The sequence below is a fragment of the Sceloporus undulatus genome, chromosome 2 (genome assembly GCF_019175285.1).
Source record: "Sceloporus undulatus isolate JIND9_A2432 ecotype Alabama chromosome 2, SceUnd_v1.1, whole genome shotgun sequence".
Classification (NCBI taxonomy): Eukaryota; Metazoa; Chordata; class Lepidosauria; order Squamata; family Phrynosomatidae; genus Sceloporus; species Sceloporus undulatus.
The window spans coordinates 14264347-14281745 of NC_056523.1; the positions used below are offsets into that span (position 1 = coordinate 14264347).

Consider the following 17399-nt stretch of genomic DNA (forward strand, 5'->3'; position numbering starts at 1 on the left):
GCATGCAAGCAGATAAACGATATGTGACACAAAACAAAAGTAACAATTGAAAAATGACATTTTAAATAAGTCTGTTGATTTCTGCTAGAATGTTAAGTGTGTGATCGAGTATATCACATGAAAATCAAATGGGGTATAAGAAGTGCTTATCTTTGCCAAAATGATGCCCTTTATGGGGCCTAAATTATGCCATTTGTACAAGACTTTTCCTAAACACTCAGAGGCACTTCCCTTTTATTTCCCTCTATAACCTTTGCAGTAGCAACTCAACCGTTTTAGTTTCGCGGATTCCAATTAGTAAAAGCCTTTAGCAGCCACTTAAAATGTTACTGCATGTCACTTGTAGGTAGTATACAGAGAAAGGATCTGTAGATTCCAGCTGGTTGAGGTGAAGATGCCCAATTTTATTTCCTCTCTGCTTTTTCAGAGGCTGAGGAGGTTAACACCAAGCTTAATCACAGGAGCAGAAATAATAAAAATAAATGTGCTACAGGATCACATGATAATTTGTTAAAGATACAGCCGGAGCTCCATATCCACAGATTCTTTAGCCATAGTTTCAACTATCTACAGCTTGAAAATATTATGGGTAATGTAAAATATATATTCCAAAAAGCACACCTTGATTTTGCCATTTTATATAACAGGCACCATTTTACATTGCTGTTGTATATAATGGGACTTGAGCATCCATCGGATGTCCTGGGGGAAAAAAGCCCAGCCAACATCAAAGGCCTACTGTATATGGCTTTTGTCGGTGGGTATGATATTATAGGCCAGCCCTACCAGTGATCCAGGCAATTTTTAAATTGTGAATTTAAATGCTGAATTTTAAATGTGGACTGTTTTAAATTGTATATATATCCTATTTGTCCTTTTAAACTATTGTGTGTTTTAAGGTAATTGATGTGTTTTAATTGGTTATGTGAATTGTTGATTTGTTCTTGTTCCCTGCCTCAATCCATGAGGATGATGATGATGATATAAAATTAAATGATTGCCTGAAGCAGCAGATGCCAGGAGATAATAGAGGCAGCCTCCAGGCTGTTCCACCTGGATGCCACAACTCTTTCCTTCTGCCACACAACATGTTTCCCATCCCCTAAACTAGCCTGGGGCCTATCCACACTACAAAATTATAGTGTTATTTTGCACTTTAACTGTCAAGGCAACAACATCCTGTTGGCTCCTGGAAGTTGTACTTTGGTGAGGCACTGTAACACTCTGGGTGAGAATTCTACATGCCCCAGCATTGAGCCACAGTAGTTAAAGTGATGTCAAAGTGCATTAATTCTGCAGTGTAGATGCAACCTAACTGAGCAAAATAAGTTGTAGCATAAGCTTCCATATGTTTGGTCTACTTCCTCAGATGCATGGAGTGAACTGATTCCTAGAAAATGTTGTCCTCTGTCCAATTCAACCAGTGGAATAGGCAGCTTTCAGAGTGGTGGAGTTTCTTTCTTTGGCGGTTTTCAAACAGAGTCTGGATGGCTATCTGTCAGGAGTGCTTGGACTGGGTATTCCTGCATGGCAGAGGGTTGGACTAGATGACCCTTGAGGTCTCTTATGATTCTATGTTTCAGTTTATGTATGGGCCGCAAAAATTGGGAGGGGAACAACCCTGGTGATATTTATATAAGAAGCAGAAGTTCAAATGAATTGAGTTCTGAGGTACTGGATGGATATATGGGTGCTTCATATAAATGTTTTGGACTACAACAACTTTAATTTCTCATGATCACCCATGCTACATAGGACTGGTAGGAGCTGTAGACCAAAACCCTTCACCATTTTGATGGCCCTCCTCTGGAGATGCTCCAGTTTTTCAAGATCCTTTTTGAATTGTGGTGCCCAGAACTGGACACAGTATTCCAGGTGAGGCCTGACCAAGGCAGAATAGAGTGGCACTATTACTTTCCTTACTCTAGACATTATTCTTCTAGTGATACAGCCTAAAATCACATTGGCCTTTTTAGCTGCCACATCAAATTGTTGACTCATGTTCAACCTGTGGTCTATTAGGACTCCTAGATCACTTCCTTGCATATTCCATTTTCTGACAACACACTCCTATGCCCAATAGAGACACAATGAAAGAGAAACAATCTAATATACTATAGCAAGCATTAAAGTATCTTTAGCAATACCCACCCCAGCCCTTCTATATATTAGGGTCTGACAACTGGCAGGAGTTGGGGGACTGTATTGATTCCCCCGGCCCCATAGGACTTTGGAATAAGGCTGCCAGACTGAAAACTGGAGAGGGCTGCTATACCTTTAGCGGTTGTGTAGGAGAGGGAATTTCAGTAGGTGTTGCTTGTCACACAACCAAGTAACAAGCAACATCTGCTGAAATTCCCTTTTCTACACAACCATTGAAGTGACAGGACTTGCCAGTTTTCATTCTGATCAGGTCATTCTACTCCAAGTTCCTACTGGAGCAATCCTACCTTGAAGGATTACCTCTAACTATACTCTTTTTTAATGTTCATATTTTCAAAATGAAAAATGAGAGGGGAGTTTGTGGACTGCATGTGGCCTATAGGCATGCTATTCCCACAATACCTGTTCTACACCCTCATTTGTTGTTGTGTGCTTTCAAGTCATATATGACTTTGTATGACCCTAAGATGAATCTAAAATGGCATTTTCTTGGCAAGATTTGTTCAGATGGGAGATTACCATTTCCATCTTCTGAGTCTGAGATGTGACTTACCCAAAGTCACCTAGTGGGTTTCCATGCATGGTTGAGCAGGGATTCGAACTCTGGTCTCCAGAGTCATAGTCTAACCACTACACCATGCTGTCTGCTACATCTTCATTTGTTGTTGTGTGCCTTCAAGTCGTTTCCAACATATGGAGACCTTAAGGTGAACCTATCATGGGATTTCTTGGCAAAATTTGTTCAAATGAGGTTTGCCATTGCCTCTTTCTGAGGCTGAGAGAGTGTCACTTGTCCAGAATCACCCAGTGGGTTTCATGGCTGAGCTGGAAATTGAATCCTGTTCTCCAGAGTCCAAGTCCAACGTTCAAACCACTCTGCCACACTGGCTCGTCATAGTAAAACACATTTATTTGTCGTTCTGGTGTCACAAGACTCTTAGGACTAACATACCATTCTGAACGCAGCTGATCTCAGCAGATTTAAGAAACTAAGTAGCCCTCATTAGTACTTGGATGGAAGACTATCAGGCTATACTAGGGATCACCAGGTATGGTTAGGAGAGAATCATGCCTGAAACTCTGGGCAGCTCCAGGCAACCTTGCTGTCAGATTTGATAATGCTGGCCTCGATGGACCAAGGGCTCAGTAGAAGGCAAGCTTTCTGTGTTGCTGCTGTATTCTAGTATTCACAATACATTAATTCCAGGACACATGGGGTCTCAAATCTGATTGTTAGTCCCAACTAGAGCAGACCTATTGAATCAACTGCTTTTCCCAGTGTGTTGACTCATCCTTCAACAATTGCCTCAGCAGGCCTACTTTAGGTGATACTAACCAACAGGATTCCAGTCATAGATATCTATATACCTCTGGTGCATCACACTGCGTAGTGGTTTGAGTGTTGGACTATGACTCTGGAGACCAGGGTTCGATTTCCTGCTCAGCCGTGGAAACCCATTGGTTGACCTCAGGCAAGTGACATGCTCTCAGCCTCAGGGGAAGGCAATGGCAAACCTCCTCTGAACAAAACTGGCCAAGAAAATCCCGTGGCAGGGTCACCATAAGTCAGAAATGACTTGAAGGCAGACAACATCACTAGGTGACCTACCTTGCTGTGTTGTTGCATGCCTTCAAGTCGTTCCTGACATATGGTGACCCTAAGGCAGTGGTTCCCAAACATTGGTTCTCCAGCTGTTTTGGACTTCAGTTCCCAGAAGCCCCTGCCAGCTTGGTCAAGAGTCAGGAATTCTGGGAGCTGAAGTCCAAAACATCTGGAGAACCAAAATTTGGGAAACACTGCCCTAAGGCAAAGCTGTCATGTGGTTTTCTTGGCAAGATTTGTCCAGAGGAGGTTTGCCATTGCCTTCCTCTGAGGCTGAGAGTGTGTGATTTGCTTAAGATTACCTAAGTTACCTTAGGTCTGCCATTAGTTGGAAATGACTTGAAGGCACAAAAGACACAACATCAACAAAATCCCACACAAACAGACCACACCGCCCAGTTCTCATCACATCAGTTGTCATCTGCTTCACAACCTAAGACACACTGTCTGTCCCTCCCTGACACCATCCCAGAGACAGAAAGAGAGAGGCAGACAGACTCTCTGGAGCTCCAAGTCAGACACGTAGCCTTTGATGCAATCTTTGATGCGGCAGCATAAATAGAAGCGGCTCCATTTGTCAAGTCGCATCGGATCAGCCACATAGTCATTCCTCAGCCTCACGCCTGCCCGGTCCTGTCTACAATTTCACATTCTGCATGACACACAGCGACACAGAATGGATGACATCACCAAGGGAAGTATACACACACATACAGACACACACTTACCCAGACACAGTGCCTTTGCTACCCAGAAAAGTCTGACACCTTTCACACATGGGAATGTGGCCTCACACTCATATGCACACACATGCCAGCGACCTGCATGAAAATAGTCAGTAACACCCCAGTCCTCTGATACAACCACTCTCCTCCTTTTCGTTCGGACACAAACCCAGAAATGTGTACGAATGCATGCGTGAACTCAAAGGTCTACTAGGGCCGGCCCTGCTGTTAGGCAGAGTGAGGCAGCTGCCTCAGGCAAGGGTCTTTGACTGCCTTGAAAGGGCAACACAGGTTTCATGATGAACATTTGCTATTTATATTTTGTTTTTTCCCCGATAGGAATGGGATTTTCTGCTTGGTGTACCAGAATAATTTGACATGCACTGGACCCAATGCGCCTTGCTTCAGGGAGAGAGGGTGGATAGGTGAGTGGGCGACCATTTGCTGCTCTGCCTCAGGCCGCTCAATAGTCTGGGTCAGCCTTGGTTGACATTTTGGACATTTCTCAATTTTTTTTAAATCAAGCAGCTCTTTGAGATACATCCTCTCACCTGCCTTTTCCACACTGTTTCAAAACACAACGCCGGCAATTTAACCAGCAACATATATGCGCAGCACATATGACCGACCCCTCTATGGTCATGCACACATTTCTCATATAGATTTCTAGCCCTGATGTCTTTCCTTTTTTTCCCAACTCCATCCAGAAGCTGCCTCTAAGGAAAGCAGCACACATGCAACCTGCTCCACGCTGTTTTGTGGATTTAACATGCACCGTATTAATGCAACTGCCTCCTGACAACATCTCGCTTTTTTCTTGTCTCCACAGCACATGCATGTATGTATGCACACACACACACACACACACACACACCTCTGCAATTTCCTGACAAGAAAACACAAAACCTGGTACAGAAATAGTATGCACATAAAAAAAAAAGATATTGAAAGGACATGATTTCAAATCCCCTTCATATGTAGCAGAGCAGATAGGACCATTTCTCCCCAAAATACACAAGCCTGTGCAAGCAATGGGCGACAACAGTGTGCCCACCTCTACAGACACTGCACACATACATAACCAAGGCAATCCTTCATCCCCATGCTCATTCATCCTTTCTTCACCTGTTTTCTCTGAAGACATCTCTGCTGCGGCTCTCAGTGTGGCTTTTCCCACCAAGTGTACAGTAGGGGGATTTGCAAAGAGACCCAGCAAGGGTCCCACAAACCTCCCGCCTTGGCTTGCCTCTCCTGTCTCCCTCTCTTCTCTCTCTTTCTCTGCCTCCCTCCCAGAACAAGCCACGCGGTTCTGGCTTTACTGCGAAAAGAGATGCTCTTCCCAATGGTGGGGGGAGATTAAAGGGATAGCAGGCAGATCCTTAGCTACCCTTTGAATGCAACGCATAATTTCTTGCTCTGGGTGCATCTACACTGCAGCAATGATGCACTTTGACAAAATCCTAGGATTTGTAGTTTTGTGAGCCCGAGGTGAAATGCTTTCTGGAACTGTACATCCCAGGATCCTATAAGATTGAGCGACAACACTTAATACTGCATTCCAGATGCTGTCTCAGGGGTCTACACTGTAGAAATAACCCAGTTGGACATGGCGTTAACTGCCATGGCTCAATGCTATGGTATTCTAGGATTTGTAGTTTGTTGTGGCACTAGAGCTCTCAGAGAGAGGAAGGCTAAAGATCTCACAAAATTCCATAGCACTGAGGCATGGCAGTTAAAGTGGCATCAAACTGTTATTTCAACCGTGTAGATGCACCCAAAGTCGCTTTCTCAATCTTCTTCCTCACACATACTTTTTTTAAAATTAAATTTTATTAGACACATAATATACAGATACATTAGAAGTTTAGTACCGTTTTCCCACCCTCCCCTCCCTTCCCCGTTTTACATGCAATATTTATATAACTGCATTACATTTGTAATTATTGTTGTAGGTAAGTTCTATTCTTGCATTCTTTTCTTCTTTTTACTTTGTCTGTTTAACACGAGAGAGTTGTGGTATTTACACTACTCTGTATTTTTTACTGTTTGATGTTCCTTTAAAATTCTTTAGCTTCAGTAATCCCTGAAGAGGTATCTCTCGGTTTATTATTCAGATAATGGGTTTCCTTAATCAATTGTTATACACACATACACTTTTCTAAGATGCCTTTAAATAGCAGCTTCTCTCTTCAGCCTGCATAGAGGACAGGGATGGGAATCATGTGCTCCTTCAGATGTTGCTGGACTGAACCTCTCAGCATTCTTCACCACTGTTTATGCTGGCTAGGGCTGCTAAGAGTAGGGATGTAAAGAATATTCAAAAATATTTGAGCATTGGTCAAAAAATATCTTTCTCAAGGCTTGTCCAAGGACATTAGGTTGGTTCCCTCTCTTTCCAGTGGGCAGCGAAAACAGTGCCGTTCTGCATATCCTTTAACCTTGTAGTTTCGGTTTGTTGCCACTGTGTAACGGATGCCCATCATGGTAGCCCCTGCCTAGGTGAATATGGATGATGTGAAACTAGTTGATTCAATTTTGCACACCCATAAGGCTATTGTGATGTAGCGTGTAATGGTTTTAGCGTTGCCCAACAACTCTAGAGACCAGGGTTCAAATCCCCACTTGGCCATGGAAATCCACTGGGTGATCATGGGCAAGTCACATTCTCTCAACCTTAGAGAAAAGCAAAGACAAACCCCCTCTGAACAAATCTTGCCACGTGATAGGAACACCTTAGGATCGCCTTAAGTCCAAAATGACTTGCAGGCACACAGTAGCAACGAAAGACTATTTGCAAAGACCTGTCACAGCATTGTTTTTTAGTCACATTGTACTACTACGCAGCACTGCCTTTTCAGACTGTCCTTCATAACCCTACTTGCACATTTTTTGTTTCTGCTTTGGCTGCAGTCACCAGAGGTTCAAATCTGAACTCACACTGACATCTAACTTCATCTCATGACATGGGCCTCATGGTTACACACACACTTCCAATTGTGCAAGAGCATACAATATACAATAGTTTTGTTGTTTTTATGGGCCATCAAGTTGGATTTGACTTATGGAAACCTCCAAGTGACCCTGCTCACGTCTAGCAAACCCAGGATCATGCTTTCCTTGATTGAATCCATCTGTCTGTAATGTCTTCCTCTTTTCCTACAGCCTTAATTTTACAGGGCTTTATTTTCTTTTACAGTGAGTCATGTCATCTCATGATATTCAAAATATGATAGCCTCACTTTAGTCATTTTGGCTTCTATTAAGAATTCAGGCTTGATTTGCTCTTTGACTCATACATTCACCTCACCCATAGCTATTCTCAACCACATTTCAAATGAGTTAATTTTTCCCTTTTCTTCATTGTCTAGCCTTCATGTCCCTTACACAGAAATAAGAAATACAATGCCATTTGATGATCCTGGCTTTGATACTCAATGAGATATCTTTACACTTGAGGATCTTATCTATGGGTTTGTTATTTTATCTCGTGGTTCCTTCTCAGCCTCCCTTCCAAATCTTAGTTTTCTACTGATTTCTTCACTACAGTTTCCATTTTGATTTATGAGTGACTCAAAGTATATAAAATCTTAACTATCTGGATGTCTTCATCTCCCACTTTGAAGGTAAGTGAATCTTCTGTGGTCACTATTTTGTTTTCTCAGTATTTTGGGGTCCCCCCAATCACAGCTGTAATGCCCTAAAATTGGTCTGTGCAATTTTAAAACTTGTACTTCTCCAACACACAGTAGCAACTCTTAAAAACAAGCAAGTTAGGAAAACTCCTTCACAATTAGAGCTGTTTTGCATTATCAAATGAACTTATTTTGATACCCATCTTGAGGCAGGTACTAATATTTTCTTACCTCACTGGTATCCTAAGAACTTCGAGGCACAAAGTCACGTTTCCAACTGAGGCTGCAAGTACATTGTAGAATTAATGCACCTTGACATTGCTTTAATTGCCGTGGTTCAGTGCTATAGAATTCCAGGATTTGTAGTTTTGTGAGACATTTAGCCTTCTTGGTCAGAGAGCCCTGGTGCCACAACTAATGACAAATCCCACAATTCCATAGGATGGAGACATGATAGTTAAAGCAATGCCCAAGTGCGTTAATTCTGCAGTGTGGCAGCAGCCCTAGAAATAAAGTGAACTGATGCTGAAAAAGGCAGGGATTTGTTCAAGGTAGCCCCATGAGTCTACAGGCAACTAATGTCAACATCAACCTGATATTGTCCAACTTGGTCTGTATGCCTCCCCTGTTATTATTCAGTCATTGCAAAACACACAACCCAAGACTTTTTTCCTGCAAGAATCTTTATTTTATTTTATTCCACCTGACAATAAATTAGATTTGGTTTCGAATTAAGACCATGTAAAAAACAAAACAGGACTGCTTCCCTGTCAGTTCCCCTACATATGTTACAAAGGGGATTTATGGGTAAGGAGTGTCATCAGGAATGTTTGAAGGACACCTGGGTAACTAGCTTTGGCAAAAAAGAAAGGGAGTGTGAAAATCTGGGGACTGAGGCCTATCAAATGATAGGTGACAAGTATAGTCATAAGGCAGAGCAAAATACTCCATAAGCCGCAGCTGAGCCTGAGGTTAGGAAGTGGTTATATGGAGTGATTCTCAAGATTGCTTCTCATGGTTTCTTCCTCCAAAGTTCCCCAGCAAGGCCCCCACATCATCCAGGGCCTTCTGGAGGTTTCCAGCCAGATGCTCAGCATTGGTCTCCTGGCAGCAATTGAAAGCGGTAACAGCAAAGTTAACATGAGCTGGGAGTGGGTTGTAGCAGACAGCATAGCCGTCGGGCACTAGTGGCCCATAGCACATCACGCAATCCGTGCGGGCAGCTACCTGAAAGGGAAGAGAAAAAGGGATCCATAGACCATTAAAAGCATATACAGGATGCTTTTCTGTAAACCCAGAAAGATAAACATCTACCCTAATTATTAACAATGGTGTTACAGGTTGAGTCTCCCTTATCAGGCATTCTGAAATCTGAAATGCTTCAAAATCCAAAACACTTTTTAATAGGTGGCTGAGATAGTGACCCCCAATGCTTTCTGATGGTCCAGTGTACACCAACGTTGTTTAATGCACAAAATTTTTAAAAATATTGTGTATAACATTACTTTCAGGCAGTGTAGTAGTCTGAGTGCTGGACTAGAATCATACAATCATAGAGTTGGAAGAGACCACAAGGGCCATCCAGTCCAACCCCTGCCATGCAGGAACTCACTATCAAAGCATTCCAAACAGATGGCCATCCAGCCTCTGTTTAAAAACCTCCAACGATATTGGGGGAATATTAACTAGGATATTGGGAAACCAGCCTTCGAATCCCAGCTCAGCCATGTAAACCCACTGGGTGAACTTGGGCAAGTTCCACTCTCTCAGCCTCAGAGGATGGCAGTGGTAAACCCTCTTGAAGAAACTTGCCAAGAAAGCCCTATGAAAGCTTTGTCTTAGGGTCTCCTTAAGTCAGGAATGACTTGAAGGCACACAACAGCAAACAACAAATGTGTATAAGGTCTATACAAAAACAAAATGAATTTTGCTTTTAGATGTAGATCCTATCTCCAAATATGCCAAAATCTAAAAAAAAAAATAAAAAATCTCAAATCTCAAATACTTCTGGTTCGATGTATTTTGGATAAAGGTGACTCAATCTGTATTAAAAATAACACCATTAAAAATAATATACCACAAAGACTACAGAAATATGTGAATCAGCTAGCGTTACTAGTTGGTAAATGCCAGCAACAACAGCAATACCAAGTAGATACAGAGTTCTGGTTTTATTATTATTTTTAAACAACTCTCTCCTAGCCTTTGCAGGATTGTGAGAATAATGAGCAAAAGGCTTTTTGTGCCAGGTTCCTTGAAGGACACATTAGAAGTATCAACATATAGATCTCTTAAGAACAACATTCTGCAATCAAGGTGCCAGCACTGATATGACCCTTTTACAGACACTCACAAATTCTACCTAGAGGCACAAATGCAGAAAGTTTGGGGGACAACATTCCTCCTAGTGTCACCAGTAAAATCTGCACCATTACTTTTTCTGCTTATCAGCCACAAATGTAATCCCCAAGTGTTGGTAAATCTGTTTCCAGTTTGTGCTTCCTGTATTTTCAGCATTTTTCCAGCTTTTGGGGGGAGGAAAATGGAGTGTACAAATGGGGAAACCACCACACTTTCATGTGGTCTTGAGCTGTTTTGGGCCACTTTTTGAACATTGTGGCATCTTCCACAATATGTATTTTTTTAAAAACAGGAAGAGTTTTGAGGTGAGGGAAGTAGATGTTTAGGAGGTCAAAGAAAGTAGTTGGTGGTTACAGGCACACTTTCCCTACTCATGGTTTAAAAATGACTTGTTATAAGCAGTTTTAAGTAATCAGAGGATACTTAAGGGACACTGGGCCATTTAAGAAAAAGCAATGCCTATGTAAAGTTGCACTGTGATCAGTCTACAGTTTTGAAAAGTTATTTCTGGATTACAGCTCTCCAAATCCCATAATCTTCCAACACCTGTTGGGGGATGATATGATCTATAGTCCAAAACCTGGGGAATTCTGGGGTTTGTCATCCCCCCCAATAAAAAAGAGAGTAAATTTCTTAAGTTCTGACACCATCGTGCTACAAAAGAACAAACTGGTTCTGAAGGGCAAACTGAGGATCTTAGCTGTTTGTACCTGTCCAGTGGAGAGTTTCCAGTAAGAGGCTACAGCATAGGAAGTGTCCATAAAAAGCTCAGGCACACGGAAGCCATCAGCTATAGCCTCAAGTTTCAGTCCCAGCAAATGGCGGTCAATTCCTTGCCCGTTCAGAGCCTACAAAAGATCATATAAAAGGAGATTAAATACCATCATGACAAGGTGGAGGGTGGAGGGAATTAAAACCCCCATTTTAAAAGCTTAGAATGTTTCTTAGCCCTGACTGCAGATCTTCTAAGCACTACTACATGTGAAAAGGATCTTGGGATTACTGTTGCTCATAAATTGAACATGTGATTCTGCAGCAAAGAAGGTGAATGCTATTTTAGCCTGCATTAATATAGCTTCCAAGTCAAGGGAAGTAGTAGTATTTTGCTCTGGTCAGGTCTCCTCTGGAGTACTGCATTCAGTTTTGGGCACTAATAAGAGTCATAGAATCACAGAGTTGGAAGACACCACAAGAAACTACACTTCATTTTAAGAAGGTTATAGACAAGTTGGAGCAGGTTCAGAGAAGGGCAACAAGGATGATAAGAGGTATGGAGAACAAAACACATAAGGAGAGGCTGAAGGAGCTGGGCATGTTCAGCTTGGTGAAGGCGAGTGACATGAAGACACTCTTTAAATAACTCAAGGGCTGTCACAAAGAGGAGGGGACAGCTGCCCCAAGGGGTAGGACCAGGTCTAATGGTTTGAAGTTACAGGAGGGTAGATTTTGACTGAACGTGAGAAGGACCATCTGGACAGTAAGAGTGGTTCAACAATGGAACCAACTGGCTAGAGAAGTGGTGAGGTCTCATTCGCTGGATGTCTTTAGAAAGAGGCTGGATAGCCACCTGCTGAGGATGCATTGACCAGGAGGTTTGATTTAATGGCCCATGATCTCCCTTCCAATTCTATGATCCCATGATTCTATGACCCTGTTGCGTGTCCTAACATCTTGTGAAGTTAGGCTGGTATGTACACATAACATGGCTCTCAGTAGCAACACCCCAAGTGTGGAACTCCCTAACCAGGAACATTCAGTTGGCTCCTTTTCTTTTGAGTTTTAAGTGGGCAGCTAAAAATTGTTTTTTAGGATTGTTTTTAGACTGTTTTAAAAAGTTTTTAAAGAGTACTTCAGCGTGTTTGTAAAACATTTTGTATTTGTACTGTTTTAATTGCTTTCATTTGTTCATTGCTTCAGGAGCCCTTTTGGTCTAGGAGGTGATATAGAAATATCTAGAATAAATAAATAATCTAGCTTCCCCTGAAGTGTTATATGCTATTTCTTTGCTTTTAACTGGATTTTAATTAGATTTTTGCAAGTATGAAAAAGAAAAAAGGAGGAGGGGAATATATAGGATATGAACATGGGCAAGGCATATACATTGATGGCCATATTTCTAAAAGACATTATCTGGAAGATGACCTTTACAAAATACATGTCCATGCACAACTAAAGGAGTAAGCTCTTCTGAATGATAGATGATGAATGTTTATCTTTCCAACCCTGGAGCAAAAATCTTTCAGCAACAGTTAAGAGCGCACCAGATCCATTTTCAGTTAAATACCACAACACAGGGATAAAAGAACATGTGTGTATAAATGCCAAAGGTTATTCTAATGCAAAACTAAAACCACCTTGCATCCCATTCTAGGAGAAAGGCAAGATATAAATCCTGGAAATAAATAAACAAATAAATAATACATTGTTATATATCCAACTAGAAAGGGTGAAAAATTTCTGAACTATATCATATACCACAAGGAAGCATTATCATCACCAATGTTTAGCTAAAGTATAGTTCTACGGATACTGTGGGGTGCTAAAAAAACCACAAATAAATGAATCCTAGAGCAAACTGAGCCTGAACTCTCCCTAGAAGTTAGGATGACTAAACTGGGACTGTTGTACTTTAGGATGAGAAGAGATGACTCACTAGAGAAGACAATAGTGCTTGGCAAGGTAGAAGAGGAAGCCTGCATTCCAGATGGATAGACTGAATAAAGGAAGCCATGGCCCTGAGTCTGCAGGAGCTGAGCAGCCTGGTTGATGATGGGGTCATTTGGAGGTTTTCCATTTATAGGGTCACCATAAGACACACTGCTAGAAAGGTTTGCTATTATGGTCTCACCTATTTGGATCATAGAATTGGAAGAGACCACAAGCAAAGGTAACTCGGCCACAGTTAATAGTAACAAATAATAATAATAATAATAATAATAATAATAATAATAATAATAATAATATTTATATTTCACGTCTCTCCCAAGGATCGAAGCAGGATTACATCATTAAAAGAATACAGTACAATCCAGAAAACAATCTATAAAATACTAATACTGAATTACACATTCGTATTAGTTCCTTAAAATCTAATCATCAAATGGTTATACAATCATAATCAGGGATGGAGCATTAACCATAATCTCTTATACAAAATCTGGTGGATAAGCCCGCTGGAAGAGATCCGTCTTAAGTGCCTTCTTAAAGGCATCTAAGGTGGTAATAAGACGGATCTCTTCCAGTAGACTGTTCCACAATTTAGGGGCTGCGGCAGTAAATGCTCTATAGGAAGTTGTGGTTAATCGAGTGTTATAATATTCCAACAAATTTTTCCCGGATGTTCTAAGTGTACAGGGCAGAATATGCAGGGAGAGGCATTCCTACAAGTAACTCAGGCCCAAGCCATGTAGGGCTTTAGAAGTAATAACCATCACCTTGTATTGCACCCAGAAGCTGATTGGGAGCCAGTGAAGAGATTTTAGCCCTGGTGTAATATGGTCAAACCTAGGTGTACCGGTGACCAATCTGGATGCAGCATTTTGAATCAGTTGAAGCTTCTGAACTTGGTACAAGGGTGGCCACAAGTAGAGCGCATTACAGAAATCTAGACGAGAGATTACCAGTGCATGTGCCATTGCTTCAAGGTCCTTTAGGTCCAGGTAGGGGCGCAGTTGGTGTATCAACCAAAGTTGGTACCAAGCACTCCTGGTCATCGCATCCACTTGGGATGACAACTGTAGCAATGAGTCCAGGAGTACTCCCAAACTACGAACTTCGTCCTTTAGGGGAGTGTGACCCCATCCAGGGCAGGTTGACTAATCTCCATCCTCAGATGTGGGGTACCTATCACAAGTACTTCCGTTTTCTCTGGATTCAACATGAGTTTGTTTTCCCTCTTCCAGCCCATTACTGACTCCAGACAGGCATCCAGAGGAAAGATATCATCCTTTGTCACTGTAACAGTCAGAGACATAGAGAAGTAGATTTGGGTGTCACCAGCATACTGATAACACCATGTCTCCAGATGATCCCACCCAGTGGCTTCATGTAAATGTTAAATAGCATGGGGGACAGAATGGCGCCTTGAGGGACACCTGATATCAACTCTCTTTTAGCAGAGCAACTGTCCCCCAGCATCACCATCTGAAATCTGCCCGAGAGGTAAGAATGGAACCACCGCAAAGCAGAGCCTCCGATTCCCAACAACCTCAGGTGTTCCAGAAGGATACCATGGTCAATGGTATCGAAGGCCGCTGAGATGTCCAAGAGCACCAACAGGGTCATACTTTCCCTGTCGATACCCAGATGGTGATCACTGACTAAGGCGACCATGGCAGTCTCCGTACCCCGCCCTGAAGCTAGTTTGAAATGGGTCCAGATAATCGGACAAACAATTTCTTTCTTTAAAAAACCCAAATAACTGTATCCAATGTACCTGAAACATCTCTCTTTGCTGAATCAGATTTAGTTTTAGATCTAAAGAAATTTTAAATATTGAAGTCAGGGGCAGTTTTCCACTGGTTGATTTGTACAGGACAATCTCTTTGTTCCACTCACTTCTAATATGCAATTAAGAAATTAAGAACAGGCCTCAGGAGTGGAAGGAGGACTAATAGAAGAGTGCTATAACTAACTAACTAACTAAATAAATACTCAATCTGCTTTGCCTTCAGTCATAGAATCATGGAGCTGGAAGGCATCACAAGGGCCATCCAAACCAACCCCCTGCCATGAAAGAATACACAACCACAACACACTTGAAAAATGCCCATCCAACCTCTGTTTAAGTACAGTGTAGGGTGTGATATATGCAGCTTTTAGCATACGCTGAAAGCTGCACTGGAAGAAGCCTTGGCGCGCCCCGGAAGGGGTAATGGTCCCTGCGTCTGTGGTCACAGGCTGCACCACAGGCACAAGGCCCATTATTTGTAATGAGGTTCAAGCATACATGGAATTCCCCTTATGGGGGGGGGAGTGTTCAGAATGGATCCCCACGTAAGGGAAGGACCCACTGTATCTCCAGAGAAGGCAAGTTATCAATTTCAATGTAGTCTATTGCATGGTCTAACAGCTTACAGTAAAAATGTTTTTTTTCTAATGTCAAACTGTGGCGTTGTGGTTTGAGTGTTGGACCATGACTCTAGCGACCAGGGTTCTAGTCCCAGCTTGGCCATGAAACCCACTGGGGTAACCTTGGGCAAGTCCCATGCTTTCAGCCTTGGGGGAAGGCAATGGCAAACCTCTTCTGAACAATTCTTGCTAAGAAAACCCCATGATAGGGCTGCTGTAAGTCGAAAACAGCTTGAAGGCACACAACAAGAACAACAACAGCAGCAGCAGCAAAGCCAGATCCTTCTTCAACTCTCCTTTAAGACTTGTCTACATTTGCCATAATATTCTGACCTGAAATTCACCCCTTACTTTGCTGTCAATAGGCAGCTGCCTTCCCATGCTGCCTGGTGCTGCTGCTGAGGTCAGAATGAGGCACAAAGGCTTAAAACACACAGGCAAAAAAAAGCATCTTCTAGCTACTTTGGGGGCATGTCATGCAGACAATGCATGCCCTGGATCAACCAGAAGCCACACCAGGGCTACCTAAGTCAGCCTCGGGCCACCCATTCAGGACCGTAGCAACAGTCCGGGCAGTTGGCACAGTCCCCTAGTGATTGATGGACAATCGTGACCTCTGGTTACTCTATTAGGTCTATCTGCTTGACCCCCCCATGAGTGATTTGTGCCCAACACTGGGTGTTGGGTGACAAACTGGGAATGCGAGTGAAAAGGCATCCGCCCACTACTGCTCAAAACCCAAGAGAGCCTGCAGTAAAAGATTAGTTTTAAAAATGGAGGTTAAGAGGAAGAAACCCCAAAATGGATGCAGGCATTGTAAAGACAGTCTGGACCCGATTCTGGGTTTTGGCCCTGCATCATGTAAGCAGGATGCAGAGAACCTGGGGAGAACTAGGATTAAAGCAATCCATGTAGACAAGGCCTCAGACAGTCATTCCCAACAAGAACTCTTCTGTATTTTTAAAGAAACCTCCAACTCTGTGATCATTTAATGACCTGGCAGATTTCCTTTTTCACTTCCTTCAGAATGATGCAAGCTTTCCTGAGCTCCAACACCAACAACCTCCTTGACAATCAGTGCTCCCTTCCTGCTGCATCCACCCTTTGGATTGCTGAAGCACTTTCTTACGAGTAGGCTCTATCCCTGCTATCTTTTTGGCAGCAGATAAAGACGTTTTTGTGCTGCCAGCCCTTTTCAAGATGATAAGGGCTCGGTTTTAAATGTATGCAATTTAAATTTTAAGCTTGTATTTTAACACGTTACATTTTAATTTATAATTGTTTTAACTCATAAAATTGTTTAATTGTTTTTTTAGTTTTATATTTATATTTTTGTACTGTTTTTAACTTGTATTGTTTTTAAGTTGTTGTTCGCTGCCTTGAGTCCCTATATTGGGAAAAATACGGGATATAAGAAAAGGAGGAGGAGGAGGCGGAGGTGGTGGTGGTGGTAATTACCTGCTCTGTGAGGGTGCTGTGGACCTCAACTGCTTGTTTCAGCAGGGACAGTCTTTCTGGAGCCTAGTTCAGATAGAAGGAAGAAAAAGATTACAGATGTCCCAGAGACGTTACAAATCACACTGGATTGCAAGAAGCCCCAAATCAACGTGCAATAAGGAAATTACAAGACAAAAGTGACAGAACATTATTAACATGCTCAGAGAAGTCTTAAGGGTGAACGTGGGCAATTCACGTTTAAGTAGCCTCTAGTTCACCATCTGCTCGACTCAGGCTTGCATCCTTCCGAGGTCGCTAAAATGAGTACCCAGACTGTTGGGGGGCAAATTAGCTTACTTGCTAATTAGCTTACTTGCTGCTCACCGCTATGATCTTTGGAATAGCGGT

General features: G+C 42.3%; 2 protein-coding genes across 2 annotated transcripts in view; both read right to left on the reverse strand.

The window, feature by feature from the left end:
- PRRT1 (proline rich transmembrane protein 1) overlaps positions 1-5837 on the reverse strand; it is a 37078-nt gene extending 31241 nt beyond the window's left edge. Inside the window, exon 1 of the mRNA XM_042449124.1 lies at positions 5617-5837. Within this exon, the coding sequence (XP_042305058.1) occupies positions 5617-5635 (19 nt within the window). The 5' untranslated portion in view covers positions 5636-5837. The remainder of the gene's footprint in view (positions 1-5616) is intronic.
- Positions 5838-8800: 2963 nt separating this feature from the next.
- LOC121921279 (carnitine O-acetyltransferase-like) overlaps positions 8801-17399 on the reverse strand; it is a 55148-nt gene continuing 46549 nt past the window's right edge. The window contains exons 12-14 of the mRNA XM_042449114.1: positions 17013-17075; positions 11195-11332; positions 8801-9350 (exon numbers count right to left, since the gene is read on the reverse strand). Of these exons, the coding sequence (XP_042305048.1) occupies positions 9123-9350; positions 11195-11332; positions 17013-17075 (429 nt within the window). The 3' untranslated portion in view covers positions 8801-9122. The remainder of the gene's footprint in view (positions 9351-11194; positions 11333-17012; positions 17076-17399) is intronic.